Source organism: Podarcis gaigeae, assembly GCF_964106915.1.
Source record: "Podarcis gaigeae genome assembly, chromosome: 15".
In the NCBI taxonomy this organism is placed as follows: domain Eukaryota; kingdom Metazoa; phylum Chordata; class Lepidosauria; order Squamata; family Lacertidae; genus Podarcis; species Podarcis gaigeae.
The window spans coordinates 33014798-33035299 of NC_139692.1; the positions used below are offsets into that span (position 1 = coordinate 33014798).

Genomic DNA, 20502 nt, shown 5'->3' on the forward strand with positions numbered 1-20502 from the left:
ACAATTATCACCAAATTCATGTCAGAGCTTATATCAGATGTATAATGAATCTCCCTATTAATTAGAAACAGAGGTCTATGTGTTTGTTACATCTATAAGTTCTGGTACGTTACTAGGAGAAAGCTTTAGTGAGGTTATCTCAAAAGCGTGAGAATCCAGGAGTTTACCAGTTATTTGCTCCAGTCTGTTCTGTGCTGTCCAGAATTCTGTCACCAAAAGTGGCAAGCACCTTAAAGACAATCGCATTTATAAGCTTTTGTGGATTCAACCCCACAACGGTCCCTGGGACCATTGACCTTATGTTTTACTCCTTTCTGTACCTGCCAAACAAAAATTTCACAACATGCCTGTGAAAAAGTGGGCTGGAGTCCATGAAAGCTTTTGCCATCACCAGTGGTGGCAATTCCTGTTCTGCCATGTGAGATGAAATGGGAAGTGCTGCCATGCTCTGCCATGCCACCCTCCCTACTATCTCCATCACCAGCACTGCCACCCTCCACCAGCATCCCTGCTGTGCCGCCTGCCTCCACAGGCACTACCTGCTGTGCCACCTCCACCATTGGTGGAGAAGCAGCACTGGCATCGATGCCAACTTCTGGTGAGATCTCAACGAGACGTCACTGAAATCTCACAAGTTCTCATGCACTCCATGAAATCTCGCGAGATCTTGCAGAAAGTGGGTGCCAATGTCGCTTCTCTGCTAGTGGTGTGGGTGGGAGGGCCATCTCAGGGGCTTCTGCCACTTGAGGTGTCTGCTTCACCCTGCTTCATGGGTGGGCCGGCCCTTGAAGGAAGGCCATCAGGAATTGGTTAGTCTTGAAGGCAGAGCTTTCCAAACTGTGTCGCGACATGTCAGTGTGTCGGCTGCAGTGTGTAGGTGTGTCATGTGAATGCTCCCTGCACGCAACCCAGGGCTGGAAAGGCGTTAGTTTAACTTATAGTTTGCTAGTAAAACTGAATTACTGTTTTGCGAAACGATGCAGGTCTAAAAAGTGTGTCAGCAACAGGAAAAGTTTGGAAAGCTCTGCTTTAAGGTGCCACAAGGCTCCTTGCTTTTAGATGTATTGCTTAATGATCCCCTGCTTCAATTCTTTTCTTCTAAATTTTGGTTGCTGTTTTATTATGGAAGTTAATCATAGAATCGTAGAGTTGGAAGGGACCCTGAAGGCCATCTAGTCCAATCCTCTGCAACGTAACTTTATTGCTTTTTGTAAAGATTTTGTATTCCATTTTATAAGGCACATAAAACAGAGAGAACAATTGTAGCAACAGATGAAAATGAAAATATGAAAAACAAAACCCCAAAAGACACAAGCAAAGTCCAGTTCCATATGGGTTAAGTAACAAAGTCCAAGTTGTGAAAGGGGAAAAGCAAGAACAAAAGTTTTCTACACATCAACAAGGAATGTGTGTGTTATTTGATAATCAGGTGTACTTCCAGATTTGCCAGGCATGCATGTGATGAAAATGATGCTTCCACTGTATATGTAATCAACAAATGCCAAATCATATAAAAAGGTTCTGCTCCTTGTGGACATCTCAAAATATGTGCAATTTCAAGGCACTATATTAACGGATCTGTTTTGCACTTGGGGGACATATTATTAATGATTGACTGTCAGCTACTTTGAGGTTACTGAGTGGCAGAAGAACAGCATTTACATACAGGCGAGAGGGGGAAAGGCCACCCTCCCCTAAAGGAGCAAGAGACTTGACTTGCGCCTTCAGGCAAGGTTCATTCCAAAGTTTCCCGGAGCTGCTGTGCCGCCTCGCCACTCCTGGCTTGTTCCAAGACAGCTGCTGCTGGAGCAGCCGCGACGACGACGCCCTTGAAGGGTTAATCCGAAGCCCCCCCACTCACGTCCCCACCTCCCGCCCCTTTCGGAGAGAGCCGCTGCGAAGCAACCTCGCTCTGGTTTGAAAACGCACCCGCAGGCTGCTTGTGCGCCCAGGGCGCACGGAGCTCGCGCTTTGGCCACTGGGAAGCCTCCGTCTCTTCTCCGGCTGCTCCCCCAAACAACCAAGAGCCCCCGACGGCAAATCCCTCTCCTGTCTCTGGTCTCTTTCTCTCTCAGCCCAGTTCCCGCGCGGGGCCCTCCGCAGCCTGGGGACGATGCGCCTCTGAGTGGCTCGGTTTTGGGAGACCCCCTCGCCACTTTTGCGCGCCCAGGTTGCAGCCGTCCAAAGCGCTTCTCCAAGCCGAGAGGTCCTTCCCAAAATGCCGCTGGCGTTCTTTTGGTGCTGCTTCTGCTTCTCCTTTTGGGGATGTACCCTCGGGACGGGATTCCTCTACCAGTTCCCAGCGTCGGCCTTGCAGCACAACTACCCGGAGCCGAGTTCCGGAGGGCCGTCGGGCAATGGCTTTGCCAATCGCCGGTGAGTGACTCAAACTTCCCTTCCCAGCAAATCCCAGGGTGGTCTGTAGGAGCGAGGAAAGGCGAAGTTCAGGAGCACCGCTGGGGATGGGAGGCTGCTATTCTAGTTTACCGAGGAGTAAGCTCCAGAACTCCATTGAAGTGCGACTTTCTTCTGAGCAGACACACACACACACACACACACACACACACACACATATATATATATATATATATATATATTCTCATGGTGACTTTTCTTTTGATGATGAAGAGACAGCCTGGGGGGGGCGCGTTGTTTTGAAAACTAGCAAAACCATGAGAATAAAAACTTTTGCAGAAAAAACCCATGTATATGGTCAGTTGGACAAGCCTGCAGTAGATAAACTGAGCTGCATTGTTGTTGTTAATTATCCAGCGGTTCTCTCCATTTTAATTCTTGCAACAACCCTTTGAGGTAGACTGGACTGAGAGGCACTGATAGGCCCAAGATCACCCAGTGAGCTTTCTGGCTTTGAGAGAAAGCAGGATACGAATTCTCCTCTCCCAGCGTTCCTAGTCTGTCTGGCACTCTAACCACTACACCACGCTGTCTCTCAATAAACCTGAAGGGGGTTGTGTTGTGAATCTTATCCTCAATTCAAATAGATCATAAAGAAGGCTTTGCTCCTAAACTGCTCAATCCAGGATGGGGATGCTGTTGTTGCTTTGTGAGTCTCTGTATTGAACCACCACCAGTGTCCATCTTTGTCAAGAGCAAAGGCGTCCAGGTCTTACCTACATGATAATTTGACCCCCTCCACTCATTCATTTCAATTCCTGGAGGAAATAGTGGGGAGTTCCAGGCACAGGGAGTGACAAAGGAGAATGGGCGGGGTTTTTATAGGAGCAGGTGACCTTCGATTGGCTGAGAGCAGTAGAGGTGGAGTTATTTTTGTGCTGTAAAAAGTGTGAATGAAGCCATGTTTTAAGGGTCTGGTCATTATTTATTAGGGATGGGTGGCTATGTCTATTTTTGATTATCTCAGTTTCTCTGTTTCCCAGTCCTAAATTCAAGTCCTTTCCATTTCTGCATCAGTCTGTGATTATTATTTTTGAAGTCCTCATAAAGAATTCATCAGTGTGTTAGTATTAATTTCTCCCAACACACACATTTTTAGATACAATTTTGCCTAAAATGTGAGTATTTTCACAGAACAATTTCCCCTTATATAATCACAGAATCATAGCACTGTAGAGTTGGAAGGGACCTCAAGGGACATCTAGTCCAACCCCCCTGCAATGCAGGAATCCAATGGATTTTAAAATGTTATTTACACAAATGTATGTACAGTGGTACCTCGGGTTACATATGCTTCAGGTTACATATACTTCAGGTTACAGACTCCGCTAACCCAGAAATATTACCTCGGGTTAAGAACCTTGCTTCAGGATGAGGACAGAAATCGTGCTCCAGAGGAGCGGCGGCAGCAGGAGGCCCCATTAGCTAAAGTGATGCTTCAGGTTAAGAACAGTTTCAGGTTAAGAATGGACCTCCAGAACAAATTAAGTACTTAAACCGAGGTACCAATGTACAGTATTTTTGTACACACTGTTTCATGGTATATACATGTTTGACTGGAGAAGCATGAATTTTGGAGGATGGCTGGGTTTTGGTTCGCATAACCTTTTGGAAATGGCAGATTAAATAGATTCTCCTTGAAATCTTGAGATGGGTCAAGTTTCTCCTCCATCCCTATCCCCATTTTGGAAAGTGGTCTGTCTGCTCATCTGCTCTCTGTGCAGTTCAAGGCCTCTTGAAATATCACCCCCAAACTTGGCCCAACAGTGCTTGAGATGGGGGAGCCAGTTTTTGTCTTAACTTTGGATTTCATTGGGCACCATTTTGAATCAAGATGGTGGACCATACCATTCCAAATTGTGCTGCTCAGGAGGTTTCTGAAAATAGATAGAGGAGTGGGTTTTGTCCTATGTTTGGATATCATCGGGTGCTGTGCTAGATCAATATGGTGGACGAAACTGTTCCAACCTGTGCGGTTTGGGACACCTCTGAAGATACTGCTACTCAGTTTGGCGTGACAGTTCCTGAGACAGAGGAGCAGGTTGTGGGCTAGGATACCGTCAAACACCATTTTGATTTTAAGCAGATATGGCAGCAAATGAAAAGGGTTGTGCACTGGATTCAGCCCAAGCCTGATTCCCAAAACAAAATGGGTCAAGTGGATCCAGGCTCTGACCAAGTGGGGTCAAGACAGCCCCAGATTATTCCTGGTCAGGTGCCAAGAGGACTTTCAAACAACCCTGCACTGTACTTTGGCTGTGCATGCCTGTTCCCAGCAGGGAAACACATGTGCACAGTCAAACTGAGCAGGATGGAATCTTGCTGGTTGCAGACATATGCTTTGTCTGTGCATTGTCTCAGTCCAGTATACCTGAAGGAGCGTCTCCACCCCCATCGTTCTGCCCGGACACTGAGGTCCACCTCCGAGAGCCTTCTGGTGGTTCCCTCACTGCAAGAAGTGAGGTTACAGGGAACCAGGCAGAGGGCCTTCTCGGTAGTGGTGCCCGCCCTGTGGAATGCCCTCCCATCAGATGTCAAGGAAATAAACAACTATCTGACTTTTAGAAGACATCTGAAGGCAGTCCTGTTTAAGGAGGTTTTTAATGTTTGATGTTTTATCGTGTTTTTAATATTCTGTTGGGAGCTGCCCAGAGTAGCTGGGGAAACCCAGCCAGATGGGTGGGGTATGTATAAATAAATAAATAAATAAATACATACATACATATAATAATAGTTATCCACGTGTTTGTTTGCTATGCATTTGAACACTTTGTGGTGCCTATTTTGGTGTGGCATTTCCCGAGTTGGAGGAACTGGTTTTCATCTATGTTTGGTTACCAATGGGGGCCCTTCTGAATCAAAATGGCTTACTGAACCATTTCAAACAGCACTAATTTGGACACCTCTGAAGGTATGGTTGCCCAATTGGGCATGATGGTCCCCAAGATCACGTGATTCTTGCCCTACATTTGGAAACCATTGGAGGCCATTTTGAATCAAGATGGGGCACCAAATTGTGCTGGCTTGGACACCTGAATAGACCACCCCCAAATTTGGCATGGTGGTTTCTGAGGTTGAAGATGAGGGATATGTTTTTTATTTGAATATACTGTAATTGGTTGTTCGGGGTAGTGGCAGCAGGCAGAAAAACTAATAATTATGTTATCTGTTTACAAATACTGTATCAGTATCTTTTGACTTCCTAGCTACATCAAGAACTGCCAGCCAAGTGCCTTATATATACCCGGCTGGGTCACTGTGTTCTGCAGGCAAGTTTCTCCTTCCAAGTCCCTAAAATGCGTGAAGAAACTCTTGGCCACAGGCTATTTTTGGCCTTCTGACATCCCCCCACTCTGCTCCTTCTTCTCCCTCTGACCACTCATTGTTGTCCCACCACCAGTTCCTTTGGGGGTTCCCCAGCTGCCCCCCCCTGCATCCAGCCGCTCCATGACACCTTATGAAGGATGGTTGAGGGAGCCAGGTATGTTTAGCCTGGTGAAAAGAAGACTGATAGGTTATATGAGATAGGGTTGCCAAATTTCAAAAAGTAAAAACCAGGACACCCCAAAAGTTGTTGAGCTTTTTAAAGGAAGACCACAAAATTGTTCAGCTTTTTAAAGGGAAACCCAAAAGTTGTTGAGTTGTTGTTGTTTTTTAACAAATATGCCTGAACCACTGAATTCAGGTTACAAGGATATTCCGACTAAACATTATGAAGAATTTTCTGATGCTAAGAAGAAGAGGAGAAGAAGTGTTTGGATTTGATATCCCGTTTTATCACTACCCTGAGGAGTCTCAAAGCGGCTCACAATCTCCTTTCCCTTCCTCCCCCACAACAAACACTCTGTGAGGTGAGTGGGGCTGAGAGACTTCAAAGAAGTGTGACTGGCCCAAGGTCACCCAGCAGCTGCATGTGGAGGAGCGGAGACACGAACCCAGTTCCCCAGATTAGGAGACTACCGCTCTTAACCACTATACCACACTGGCTCTCAATGGCTCCCAATGGCAGAACAGACTCCCTCGGAAGGTAGTGGGTTCTCCTTCATTGTAGGTTTTTAAGCAGAGGTTAAAAGCATTGGGGTCCATTCCAAATCTATGATTCTATGATTTTATGATTAAGGCAACAGACCAATAAAAGTTGATACACACAGTAGGGTATGTTGAGTTTTTGAGCTTGCAGCTTCCAAAAATGAGGGGTGCTAAGAAGTTGTAACATGACTTAGGAATTCAAAAGATATTTTGGTTATAGTTTTCCTTGGTAAGTAAAACATCTGTAAAATTACATAGAAATCATTAAAAATGATTGCCAAGTACTTACAGTTATATATTAATATTATTTTTATTGTTTATTATTATTATTTAGCATTACCTGACATTTTCAGAAGGTAAAATTCTTTGGTTTTCCAAAAGCAGTCTATGTGCATCTTCATGAAATGTAGTCTTACCAAGCTAAATGTTGTCCCAAGCTAACTGTTGTCCATTCACAAAAAATAATAGCATATTTGAAATCCTCACACCCAAAAAAACAAATTATTAAGACCCCTCATCAAAGAAATTTGCAAAAATGAAATTTCACCCACTAAAATAACATGCCCTAATGCACAGGGTCATTAATTTAATAAATATACACAGTGGTACCTCGGGTTACAGATGCTTCAGGTTACATACGCTTCAGGTTACAGACTCTGCTAACCCAGAAATAGTGCTTCAGGTTAAGAACTTTGCTTCAGGGTAAGAACAGAAATAGTGCTTTGGCAACGTGGCGGCAGCAGGAGGCCCCATTAGCTAAAGTGGTGCTTCAGGTTAAGATCAGTTTCAGGTTAAGAACGGACCCCCAGAACGAATTAAGTACTTAACCCGAGGTACCACTGTATATATAAATTGATATGAAATACATTTGTGTCACCACCTGCTTTTTAAAGGAGAATAAAAATGTAAAAAAACGAACTTTAAAACTCTCAGCTAGGAGGGACAGAGGAGGTTAGTAATGGCATTGTTCCTGGCCTATTAGTGCCAAGCATGGGGGCAGCTTCTGTTTTAAAACACAGGGAATCAATCAGCCAGACCCACCGATAACAGTTCTGCATACAGGTTCTTTCCTTTAGATCAGTGACTTTCAATCTGTTAGGGCAGCCTTTGCCAAGCTGGTGCCCTCCAGGTATTTTGGGACTGATGGGAGTTGTAGTCCAAAACAGCTGAAGGGCAACACATTGACGAAGACTGTCATTTATATATTTATAAGTATTATATTTATACAGATTTATATACTACTCACACATTTGGGTCCCTTCCAACTCCACAATTATATATGATTGATTACTCAGTCACTCACTCAAATATTTCTTTCTATGTTTCCCAGTGTGCCATTGTCCCAAGGCATTATGGGAATTTTAAAATGGTGGCTTATAGCCATCTGCTGGATGGTGGGCATTTTCAATACTGATGGGCCTTTGTGAGGTGCATTCGGGGGTGCTGGGTGTTGTCACCGGCCTGAATGTGAGCTAGAAAGAGTTTCTCCAAGGTGGAAAATGTGGACCTCGCTGTAGTGGAAGTCACAAGCCTGGAATATAATTTCTTCCAGTAGAGGGAGCACCTCTAATTTCCAGAACAAGCATTACCAACATTTTGGAGAACAGCTGTGAATCTGGACCCCATACTTTGCTTCTGAAGAGATCTAAGTTCCCCAGCCTAAATGAACCAGCCTAAAGTTGTCAATGACCTGGAGCTGAGGAAGCCCCGTAGAAATCAGTCCTAAGGCTGACCCACGTTGGGAGGAAAAGACGAGAATCGAAAGTACAGACTGGTTGTACAAACGTATGAATTTTCCACCTTTAAATCTTTAAATGCAAATGTGGCCTGTATCACCGGAGGGAAGGGAGAAGCTGGCGAGCGCATGCCAAGGATTTTGTGCCATTGTCCACATCAGAACCACACATTTACATCACTCTTCCACCCACTTTAAACAGTCATGGCTTCCCCCAAAGAATTCTGGGAGCTGTCGTTTGTCGAGGGTGCTGAGAGTTGCGCAGAGACCCCCTATTCCCCTCCCAAAGCTATCATTCCTGGAGCAGTTTAAGCAGTCAATCCCTCTTCACAGGGAATTCTGGGAATTGGAACCCTATGAGGAGAATAGGGTTTTTTCCTAAGAACTCCCCTAAAAATAAAGAAAACCACTTGACTATCCCGGTGGGGGAAATGGTCCCTGCCAGAAATCTCATAACCAAAAGGTCTAGAAACATTATACTTTTTGACAAAAAGTTAGCGTGTGTCTGTGTGTGAGAGACCCACTTACCCAATTCAGAGCTCTTATTATATGCTGGCACAGGACGGCTTGGCTCCTGTTCAGGTCTGGCTCCAGAATAAATAAACGTAAAGCTCGCCTTGTTTCCTTCTCCCCCCATCTGCGCCTGCCAGACTTGAAGGCTTGCGGGGTGGTGGGCCTGGGGGAGAGACCTGCTGTTTCTTTTCTTTTCTCCCCCCCTCCCCGCCTTCCCTCCTTTCCTTCCCAGTTCCTTGATGTGGTTTCTCCCTTCTGGGAGTCAGTCTTTGCATTTGACCTTTCCACAGTTGGCTTGAGTTAGTGGGTCAAGCTGAGCATGTCAGGAGATGGAGAGGGAGGTCGGGGCGGGGGCAGCGAGGGAAACATTAGGAGCTGCCGCTTTGGGGGGCGGCTCTGTCTGAACGGGCGCGGTGGCTGCGCGGACCTGATGGAAAGCAGTGGCCCGGCTTCCTGGGCGGCTTTATCCTGGGAATTTGTCGTGTCGGGGTTCTGCCAATCTGCTGATTTTCCTGCATCCCTCTCAAGTCATTAACGCAATAGGAAAACACTATAAAATGCAAACTCTCCAAATATCTCTATTTTCAGGGGACAGTCCCGGATTTACGAAGGCCACCCCAGTTTCTGAATTGATCCCAGAATGTCTTGCTTTCCCTTAGGTAAAGGTAAAGGTACCCCTGCCCGTACGGGCGAGTCTTGCCAGACTCTGGGGTTGTGCGCCCATCTCACTCAAGAGGCCAGGGGCCAGCGCTGTCCGAAGACACTTCCGGGTCACATGGCCAGCGTGACATCGCTGCTCTGGCGAGCCAGAGCTGCACACGGAAACGCCGTTTACCTTCCCGCTAGAAAGCGGTCCCTATTTATCTACTTGCACCCGAGGGTGCTTTCGAACTGCTAGGTTGGCAGGCGCTGGGACCGAGCAACGGGAGCGCACCCCGCCGTGGGGATTCGAACCGCCGACCTTTCGATCGGCAAGCCCTAAGCGCTGAGGCTTTTACCCACAGCGCCACCCGCGTCCCTGCTTTCCCTTAGGATGCCCCTATTTTCATCAGAGAAATGTTGGAGGGTATGGAAGATGAGCCCTGCTGGATCAGGCCCATTTTAGCCCAGTGTCCTGTTCTCCAAGTGGCCAACCCACAAGTGGGAGAGCCCTCTACTTTCCCATGGTTTCCTGCAAGAAGTGTTTCTGCCTCTGGGGTTGCCAGGTCAGGAACATACCAGACCCTCAGATTTCAGGGCCCAAACCTGAGATGAGCCCTGATGATGCCACAGGGGTGGCCCCTGTGATTCTTCCCCTTCCCAGCCCCTGAGCCTTGGAGATGGGGGTTAATTGGGAGGAGGGAGCAGAGGAAAGCAGACCTTCTAAGGAGCCTATGCAAAAGTCTGCAGCCAGCTTCTGCCGGGCTGAAGCTTGCAAGCTGCACGTATAGTCTCCTTCATTAAAATGTGAATTAATTAAAGGCATTCTTGCTCACCTGGAGAGTCAAGCCCTCCCCCTGCCACCTGGAGGGGGCCAGGCGATGCTGGATATTTCAGCTCAGTCCTGCTGGTTTGGCAACCCTAACTGCCTCCAGGCACACAACATTCTGTATTAAAAGTAAATTACGTTAAATTAAAAGTAAAGTATATTTTTAAAAAATATATAAAGAGATCCAGTGTGGTGTAATGGTTGAGGTGTTGGACTAAGACCTGAGAAACCAGGGTTCTAGTTCCCCTTAAATTATGCAGCTCACTCAGTGTCCTTGGACCCCCCCCCCCCCCGCTGTCTCTCATCCCAGCATACAACACCTCACAAGGTTGTTGTGATGACAAAATGGGAAGGGGAGAACCATGTAGATTGCTTTAAGCTTCTTGGAGGAAATCTGAGATATAAATGCACCAAACAAACAAACAAACAAACAAACAAACAATGCATTCAATATTAAATGCCCCATTAGTAATACAGCCGTGTCCTAAAGAGGGTGAAAACATAGCCTTTAGATAATGCTTTTGAGCATCCAGAACTCTTTTCAAGTACAGCTTTGTTTTCACTTTTACAAACGCTGTTCAAGATAGACTAGTATTGCCATCTCCATATTTCAGAGACCTATGTGTAGCTGAGGCATAAGGAGAGCATAAGATGTGGGCCATAAGGTGTGGACCACACTCTGCCCAACTTTTTTTGGGCAGTGTGCGCGTGTGATGTCATGCGCACGGCACACACATTTGATGTCCTGCATTAGGAGGAGGTCTGGCAGGGCCTGCCACAGCTACGGGTAGGCCCGGCAAGGCCTGGCACACCTGCGGGGCAGCCTGCCGCAGGCCACAGAATATGGAGGAGGCCTGGCCCTCTCCTTGAATTTTGTTGGGGGGTCTTTAGCTCCTCCCCCCCAATGGCACCCCTGGTGTAGGCCTTTTATTCTGTTAACTGGGAGTTTTTCTTTTAAGAAGTTTGTCCTGAGTGGGACTCAGTAGATGGGAGAAGCAGAGCAGAATAGGCAGATGCGGTTTTAACCCAAGCGCTTAACCTCAGAGATGCCATGAACTTGTGAACCAAATCACCTCATAACTCAGCAGCATGAAGAAATACAGGATGGGAACTTGCTTTTACACAAGCCAGTGCCTCTCACTTCACATTTACAGAGATAAGCTGCTCTTGATTGCCCGTAAGCTCCAAGCAAACCTTTCTTTCTTTTTCTTTAAAAAATGCATTTATTACATAGTGCAGAAATGTGGGCTGGACAGCATTTGAGTAAGCCAGGCCAAGAAGAAAAAGCGAGGGGAGCAACTGTTTGAAGAAATACAGCACCTTCCCTGCGACACCCTGGGATTCATTTATTATTATTTTTTACAAAAAAGAGCTGCATGGAAACACACTTTCAACCGGACCGTGAGCCAAGTTAAATGGATCAGTTGCTCAGGCTGAGCCAAAAAGCAAATTATCGGAAGGGCAGCATACAAACGAACTTGGCTTCTGAATCCGTCCAGCTTTAGGAGTTGGGAACTCCTGGGCACTGTGAAGGAATGCTGTTTCCTGGTTCTGTATAAAATGTCCTGAAAAACAGAAATCACTGTGGAATCCTATACATTCCTGCTTAGAAGTCCTTGCTTAGAGTTTGGTGGTGCTTACTCCCAGCTAAGCAGGCATCAGAGCCAGATGGCAGGGTCTTCACCAAATAGAGAACCAGGAATATAAAATAGCACTTTAACAAAAAGTCTCATCGTATTTGATCCAAACATCTCTTATGTTTTGCAGTCCATTCCTGGTAAAATCACAGTCTCCTTCAGAAAGTGCTGTATCTCCTCTTTTTTCCTTTACAACTATAAACAGCTGCTAGGAGACCCTGATTTTTGTCAGGACTGCAGGGAATGGGAAAGAGGTTTCCCTCCACAAGAAACCTGGGGGATGATTTTGGTGCTCCCCTGCTGTTGCTATGCAGCACACAGTATTCAGAGGTACAGTGCCTCAGACTATGGAGGTTTCATTTCACTACTGGTGCTGGCTTGATAGATCTGTCCTCTCCCACGAACATGTCAAATCCTCTTTGAAAGCCAGTATTATCTGCTTGTTTGATTTCTGTCCCACCTTCCTAACAATGAACTCACCTCAAAAAGGGTATTGAAGAATTGGAAAAAGTTTCAAAAAAGGGCAACCAAAATTGTCAAGGGGACGGAGCCACTCCCCCTGGAGGAAAAGTTGCAGATTTGGGGGCTTTTTAGCTTAGTGAGTAAGAAGTGATATGATAGAAGCTTATCCAGTTTTGCATGGCACGGAGGAAGTGGGCAGATAAAAGTTTCTCTTTCTTCCTCTTAATACTAAGAACACGTGGACGTCTCATGAAGCTGAATGTTGGAAGATTCAGGACAGAGAAATGAAAGTACTTCTTCACGCAGCGTATAACTAAACTATGGAACTCCCTCCCACAGGAAGCAGCAATGGCCATCAGTTTGGATGGCTTTGAAAGAGGATTGGGCAAATTTATGGAGGGCAAGGTTTCCCAATGGCTACTATTAGCCACAATGGTGACAGTCTTTCTCTGGTGTTGGACCGGAGGCAGAATTGTTTCTGAATGGCTTTCCTCTCTGGCCCTATTTCATGCTCGTCACAGGTGTCTACGGCCATACTGTTCTGAATGCTCCTGCTCTTGTCAGATCTCGGAAGCTAAGCAGAGTCACGCTTGGTTAGTACTTGGATGGGAGACCGCCTGGGAATATGGGGCTTGCAACAACCCTGTGAGATATTTCCATCTGATAAATTGTGATTGGCTGCAACGTCACAGGGTGTGTTTCATGGCTGAGCAAGGATTTCAAACTGGGTCTCCCCACTCTGAGTCGGACACTCTAACCACTACACCACATCTAGTCTGGGTAGTAAAAAGAACTCCCAGAGCTTTCCCCTTGCCTCTCTTAAATCTACTTCTAATGGATTTAAGTGCATGATCCCAAGTTCTTGGAGACAGATAGGCAATATTGTACCCCCCCTCCCAGATGTTGTTGGTCTCCCAGCTCCAGCCAGCCTCTGCCAACACGACCAGCATTCAAGCATGATGGGAGTTGGAATCCATAAGTCCCTAAGATGAGTCTGCTGGATCAGGCTAATGGCCCACCTAGTCCAGCATCCTGTTCTCACTTTAGCTAACCAAATGCCTGGAGGAAACCCATAAGCATCATTTAAGCTCCTGAGGTTTCCAGCAACTGGTATTCAGAAGCTTTGCTGCCTCCAATTCAGCGATATCTGGGAGCATCCACCCTGGCTATGCCTGGCTTAGTGTTTGGAAAGGGAAGGCGAAAATATCCCTCTTCCCCACAATGCCTGATTATTATTTTTTTGGACTAAACAAATTTGGCAGATTTTTCTTCCTAAACTAAAACAGGTATCCACTCCCCCTGCCCACCTGATATTTTTGATTGCCTCTTTCTGCCCTTTTTCCCAGCTCTAAGATCTTTTCTTTATTATTATTATTACCTTTCTCCAGCTCTAGGGCCTTTTTGAGAGGCTGTAACTTCTCCCATACACTCACACACACCTTCACTAGCACTCGGTGTCTGAAATAAAACACTTGCTTTTAGCACAAGTGCTGCATTCCCTGGTGTGTCTCGGATATTGCGAGAAACAATTGTGGGGCCTGCCATCCCTCCCTCCTCACTTTGGCAAGAACCGCTGCTTTTTGGCAAGGGTTCTTCTTCCTATGATGCCTGTCTGTATGTGTGTTTGTGGGTGCATTCCAGTGTGTTGTGCTAGTGTGTGGCATGCTTTTCCATTCGGCCTTATTCCTCTTTGTTACCTTGTGGTGAGTGTGAAGGGGAGTGTGGTCATGCCTTGTGACCAGGGATTTTAAAAGAATAATGGGCTCTCTTGGTTGTTTCAGCAGGATAGCAATAGCCACTGGCTTAGATGGTTTGTTTGTTTATTTAAAGTAGTGGTCCCCAAACTTTTCTGGGCCACTGCTCCTTTGGTTCCATAAACTCATATCCAATGTCTCTGCATTCTCTAGCAATATCTACCCTATCCTATGAAAAGCATTATCCAGGAAGCGATTTGCACCACCCATTTTAAGGAAGATAGTAATAAAATTCAGAACAGGAACAATTAATTGCACATTTATATAAAGTCCGATTCAATTTGTTTGAATTAATTCAACAAAATCAATGAATGTGATCCGGTGATACCAGTTTTCAATGCTTTTTTTTCTGGGGAGACGCAGGGGCACGCATACCCCTAAACATGTTGTGAATCTCAGTTTGGCCAGCGTGGTGTAGTGGTTAAGAGCGGTGGACTCGTAACCTGGTGAACCGGGTTCGCGTCTCCGCTCCTCCACATGCAGCTGCTGGGTGACCTTGGGCTAGTCACACTTCTCTGAAGTCTCTCAGCCTCACTCACCTCACAGGGTGTTTGTTGTGGGGGAGGAAGGGTGCTTGTTGTGGGGGAGGAAGGGATTGTTAGCCACTTTGAGACTCCTTAGGGTAGTGATAAAGCGGGATATCAAATCCAAACTACTACTACTCTCCTCCTTCTCCTCCTCCTCCTCCTCCTCCTCCTCCTCTTCTTCTTCTTCTGGCAGTATTTCAATATGAGTAGGAAAATGGGAGTACTCCTAGACAAAAAAAGCACTGCCAGTTTTTCAAAGTCTGATAGTCACCTAAACCTCCAGCGCCACCTAGGTAATCCCACCATTCCCAGGAGGCAGTACCACTCACTGAGAACCACTGCTGGGGAAATATACAAGTTGTGGGGAGGGAGGGGGGTCACAACTCGGCAGAGTCAAAGGGAATGTATGGTGTTATTACAATTTGTTGGAAAAGAATATGTAAGGAAAACAATAAAAATTTACTTTTTTTAAAAAAGAGAACTACTGCTAGGTGTGTGTGTGTGGTTTGCACAGATTTTTCGTCCAGCAAGATAGTTCAAGTGCAATATCACTGCAAGAGCTCTCATCTTTTACACCAATCTGTATCCTCCTATCTATCTGCACACCCAACTACTGCCACAATTTAAGAAAGGGCGAAAAGACTGCTGTACTTAACTTTCTTGCATTTAAAGGACCAAGGATATTAAGCTGGGTGTAGTGCAAGCCTGTTGAGCTGCACAATCTGTGATCCCACCACTAGCTCCATATTCCCATTCCCCCCCCCCCTGCATTTTTAAAGCAAAAGTTCAAAACGTCTTTGTTGAATTCAGCCAGCCCCCTTTCCCCTCTCAGAAGCAATGACCTTTGAGTTTTTATTGAAATTCCTCTCCCCTCTTGAAGAGAAATGAGATCTCTCTGGAATGAAACACTATGGAGAAGCTTGGGTGTGGTTGGGGGGGGGGAGACCCTCTCCTTATCAAAACACTCCCACTATTTTCTGTGCCCTCAGAGCTGATCTCCATTAAATATCGCACAGAGACCTTTCCTTCTTAGGAAAACAAGGAGATAATTCGGTGCAGTTGTTTGAGCTGATAACAAAAGCTTTAAAGGCAGCCCACAGCTCTGAGATCCATTCCAGCCATGCAGAGGCACAGAACTGTATTTCTTTGAGCAACAGATCCTGATATTATTTGTCTTTCCATTTATTTCAAGGATCTTTACCTTGCTTGGATGGAGTGGTCCTGCATCCCCATCACTCTATCTGCTTGATGGAACAGACCTGTTCTCATTGTACCGTTTACAGACCCAATTCTGGACCCAACGCGCTCTGCAACTGAGGCCCAGAATCTCTGTGTGCCCCCTCCACGGGAGGTCTGGAGGGTGGCAATATGAGAACAGGCCTTTTCGGTGGTGGCCCCCTGCTTGTGGTATGCTGTCCCCCATCCCCATCACTCCATACCTTTAACTGGCCAGCTAAGGCCATTACTTAACAAAGGAATTGGTCTGACTGATTCACCAGCTTCCTCTTGTAGATCCTATCCTGTGTTACAGGGTCACAGGTTTGGAAGGGACACACGATATCATCCAGACGACCTCCCACCATCCCTATAACAGTATATCACTCTTGTTCTGAATTGCTTTGGGTCTTTTCCTTTTGCAGGAAGTGGCTCATATGTCTGCTTCTCACACAAATGCTCTCTACCAGTGATTTACCACATGATTTAACAATAAAAACAGCAATAACAATGCATTTAATTGTAATAATGCTTTACCCTAGTGTAAGCATTTCAGTGCACATTGCTTGATCGGAGAACTGCATTGTAAAATTTGGAAAAGGGGTGAATTTTGGCCATGCTTTGGTTGGTGAATTGTTTCTGGAAAAGTAAATGAGGCAGATTCTCCTTTAAATGTGAACTGGACTGAATTCCTTCCCCTGCTCCTGCAGTGGCCCAGGTGAAGCAGAGAACCCCCAGGGGGGTATGGTACTGAGAACCCCCCCCAAAAAAAACCCTGGCAGCCCTCCTACTTATACTAAAGTAGCCCAGTCCATAAATATAAACACTGAGCAGAGAGTGAACCCTGTAAGGCATTTTTTTGTAAAGCTTTTGTTAAATCAGTTGCTGATGGACATAGTTTTGAAAGACACAGCAGGCTTGTGCACTTGGGGAGTTGAAATCTGAGCTGTTACATTTTGCTCAGCGTATCTGTTGCTATCCTGGGCTGGGGCCAGCTGCGTTCCTAACTTTCTTGCACCAGTACATCTGTATGCAATAGAGTTGACGGGGGTGGGGGGGCATCTATAATCTCTAAAACCTAAGATGGAGGTCTTTTCATTACCGTTTCGTCTTAGGGCTTTGGAACGCTTTTGCACATCAGTGGGGCTGTTTTAAGATATTGGTTTAAAGGAAAGGAGAATTCCCGCCCCCCCCCCCAACTCACAGACGTCAACCAGTATCTTGCCTGTACCACTTCAGACTGTGTAGCTCATGTGGTTGTGAACTGCACCATTCCTCCCACTCCAGAAAAAAAAAAGATTCCTTGCATATAGAAAGCTAGCTGCCACTGAGAACTCGAACCCTTCTCCCTTCCCTTACAACTAGGTATCTTTCGGATGGGCTGTAAGCAGGATTATTCAGATGTATAGCTGCATCATCTTGACCCGAAGTCCATTACAGTGGTACCTCAGGTTAAGTACTTAATTCGTTCCGGAGGTCCGTTCTTAACCTGAAACTGTTCTTAACCTGAAGCACCACTTTAGCTAATGGGGCCTCCTGCTGCCGCCGCACCTCTGGAGCATGATTTCTGTTCTCATCCTGAAGCAAAGTTCTTAACCTGAAGCACTATTTCTGGGTTAGTGGAGTCTGTAACCTGAAGCGTATGTAACCTGAAGCGTATGTAACCTGAGGTACCACTGTATAAGAACATAGGAAGAGCCTGCTAGGTCAGGCCAGTGGTCCATATCGTCCGCCATTCTGTTCTCACAGATGCCTGTGGGAAACATGCAAGCAGGATTCAAGCTAAAGAGCACTCTCTGGCCCCCCGTGGTTTCCAGCTGCTGGTATTCAGAAGCATTATTGCCTCCAACTGTGGAGGTTAGAGCATAGCCATCAGGGCTAAGAGCCGCCAGTAGCCTTATCCTCCATGAATCTGTCTAATCTGGCTTTTAAAACCATTCAAGTTGGTGACCATCCCTGTCTCCTGTGGGAGGGAGTTCCATAGTTTAACTATGTGCTGCATGAAGAAATCCTTTTTTTTTTTTTAAACTTGTCCCGAATCATTCTAACTTCTTTGGATGTCCACAAGTCCTTGTGATGACCTGGGACTTGGGCTCGGACTCGGAACCAGAGGAGACGCAGACCGCGTCAGGCATCATCTGAACCAAGTCTGGGGCCTGATCCTGAAGAGTCCCTGTCTGCACAGGTTCCCCTGCAACAAATGCCAGTTGGGCCAAGTTAGGGTCCTGAGCCTGCCCTGGCTCCAGATGTGGGGATTACCTTGTGGCCTTCAGCTTGGCCACCTCTTACACCTGCTCCACTACAGGTTGGGTCAGGGGAGGCTAAGTGGCCCCTAGGTCTAGTAACCCACCGAATTCTCCTGAGCTGCAGAGACTAAGGTCTGAGAGAAGGAGAGACCTGAGTACTCACAGAAGGAGTGCTTGCCTTCGGGCGAAACAGGGAGGTGAGTCACTGGGGGATCAGGACAGGACACTACTCCGACAAAGATAGAAGGCTGTAGGACCCCACCCCAGGGAACAACATTGCTGTATGCTAGATCCTGCCTGAGATCCTATCCTTGCCTGGTTTCCTGCCTCGTGTCCTGCCTTGGCCCTGTCGGACTGACTCCCAGTGGAACCTTCGGATTCTGGACTGGACCTGGACCATGTTTCATGGGTTACCTCCGGGCCCAGCACAGTCCTAGTGTTATGAGAGAAGGAGAAACATTTTCTCTATCCACTTTCTCCATGCCATACATCATTTTATAAACTTTTATCATGTCATCTCTTTCTTGTCTTTTCTCTAAACTAAGAAGTCGTCGACACCTGCAATCTTTCCTCATAGGACTGTCACTTCATTCCCTTTATCTTTTGAGCTGCTCTTTTCTCAACCTTTTTGAACTCTTCAATATCCTTTTTGAGGTGAGGTGACACAACAAAGATTTGAGTAGCTCTTAGCTGAATTAAACAGTCTCATTTTCTCTACCCAGTGCCAGTCTCCCTGTTGTTGTTTTGTCGGGTATGCCAGAATCACGAGTGCATGAAGAATACTTGCTTATAATGCGTTAAGTCTACACTGCTCATGATAGTACGACTGTGAGTTGTGTCCTACTATGCAAAGGACAAATTCTCTCTGTGAAGGGGATTTCTGTAAGGCTGTCTGGTTTAAAGAACCCCAAGAAGGTATGCCAAGCACACTCCAGATATTGAAAAACAATACAGGTCCAAAATTGGATGGGCTGCATGTTGAGACTCCACTGTGGAATCCCGCTCTTTCCCTCTTACTTACCAGGATGCAAAAATCAGGCCATAGGTAGGTAGGGAACCATGGTATCATGCACAGACCCTGAGAGTCATGGGAACTTACATATCCATAGCTCCTTGGAATCCTGGACATTGATTAGGGGTGCCTGAACTCCAGGTCTGACCGGAAGCATCCAGGTTTGCGAGTGTGCCTAGATAGGACTCTCAGAATCACACAGGAACATCTGGGGCACACAAAAATCTAACATAAAGGACGCTTCTTCTATGTGTTTTGTGAAAATTCAGCCGACTCCATTATTTACTTGAAAGTTGTTGTTGTTAAAAAAAAAAAAGCCTCTCTCTTAGTCTTAAAATTACAGCTCTGTCTGGTCAAAGCCATGTTACTCCCATAAAGATTAGAGGGTGCATCTGACAGACTGAGAAGAGCTTTTTAATTAGGTGGCTTGCTTTATTGCTAGGAAATCCTTTATCCTGGGATGCAGGCTTTGAAGTGCATTGGGCAATGTAAACAATGCTTGAGTGCTGTCCCCTCCAGCGGTAAATCTTTTCATGGAGTTTAATTCTGCTTAGATGACGTTCCACCTTATTTCCTTTCCTCCAGGTTCATTGGCACAAAAATGATAGCTACCCTCTCAGTAGAGGTAGTGCTAGACGTCGGTTCTGTGGTTTCCTCCCAGTAGCTCTGCGCATTCTCTAGCATCTGAAACAGGGGCTGGCCAACATTATATTTATTTGGATGCTCATCCTGTTTCCAGGGAGAGCTGAAACAAGCTTGTTTCCCAAATGCAGTCTTTGTGGGGCTGCCCTTTGTCCTGGTTCAGAAGCTCCAGCTGGTGCAGAATGTGGCAGCCAGATTGCTGAGGGGGGCTTCAGGATGAGAACATGTGACACCTTTAATAACAACAACAACAGCAACAACAATATTATTTTATTATTTGTACCTGACCCATCTGACTGGGTTGCCCCAGCCACTCTGGGTGGCTTCCAACAGAACACAGTAAAACACCATACATTAAAAACTTCCTGATACAGGGCTCCCTTCAGGTGTCTACAGAAGGTTGTGTAATTTATCTCTTTGATGGGAGGGCATTCCACAGGGTGGGTGCCACTACTGAGAAGGCCCTCTGCCTGGAAAAAGGGAAAAAAAGACCCGCAGTGAGGTAGATGGAAGTCACCTTTAAAAAGTAGAAGACTATCTAATCATGATGTAAAATCCTGGAGACATATGGTGTTGAACCATTAACTATGGGTGTTTCTTCATTATCTCTTTTTTTTTGTATTTTGTGTACCTTGTGTTGTTTTGAAGATGAATGGAATACTTGTAATATCTAATGCGGCAGCTAGACTGGTGACTGGGAGCGGCCCCCAACACCATATAACACTGGTCTTGAAAGACCTGCACTGGCTCCCAGTACGTTTCCGAGCACAATTCAAAGAGTTGGTGCTGACCTTTAAAGCCCTAAACGGCCTCAAAGGCCCAGTATACCTGAAGGAGCATCTCCACC

General features: G+C 46.1%; 1 protein-coding gene across 4 annotated transcripts in view; it reads left to right on the top strand.

Annotated features, from left to right (window-relative positions):
• Nucleotides 1–1824: 1824 nt before the first annotated feature.
• The window catches only part of COL26A1 (collagen type XXVI alpha 1 chain), a 97559-nt gene continuing 78881 nt past the window's right edge, over nt 1825–20502 (top strand). Inside the window, exon 1 of one of the 4 annotated variants that reach the window (XM_083714706.1) lies at nt 1825–2376. In XM_083714706.1, coding sequence (XP_083570832.1) covers nt 2219–2376 — 158 coding nt within the window. In that variant the 5' untranslated portion in view covers nt 1825–2218. The remainder of the gene's footprint in view (nt 2377–20502) is intronic. The other 3 variants (XM_083714704.1, XM_083714707.1, XM_083714705.1) reach the window with 3 other exon arrangements.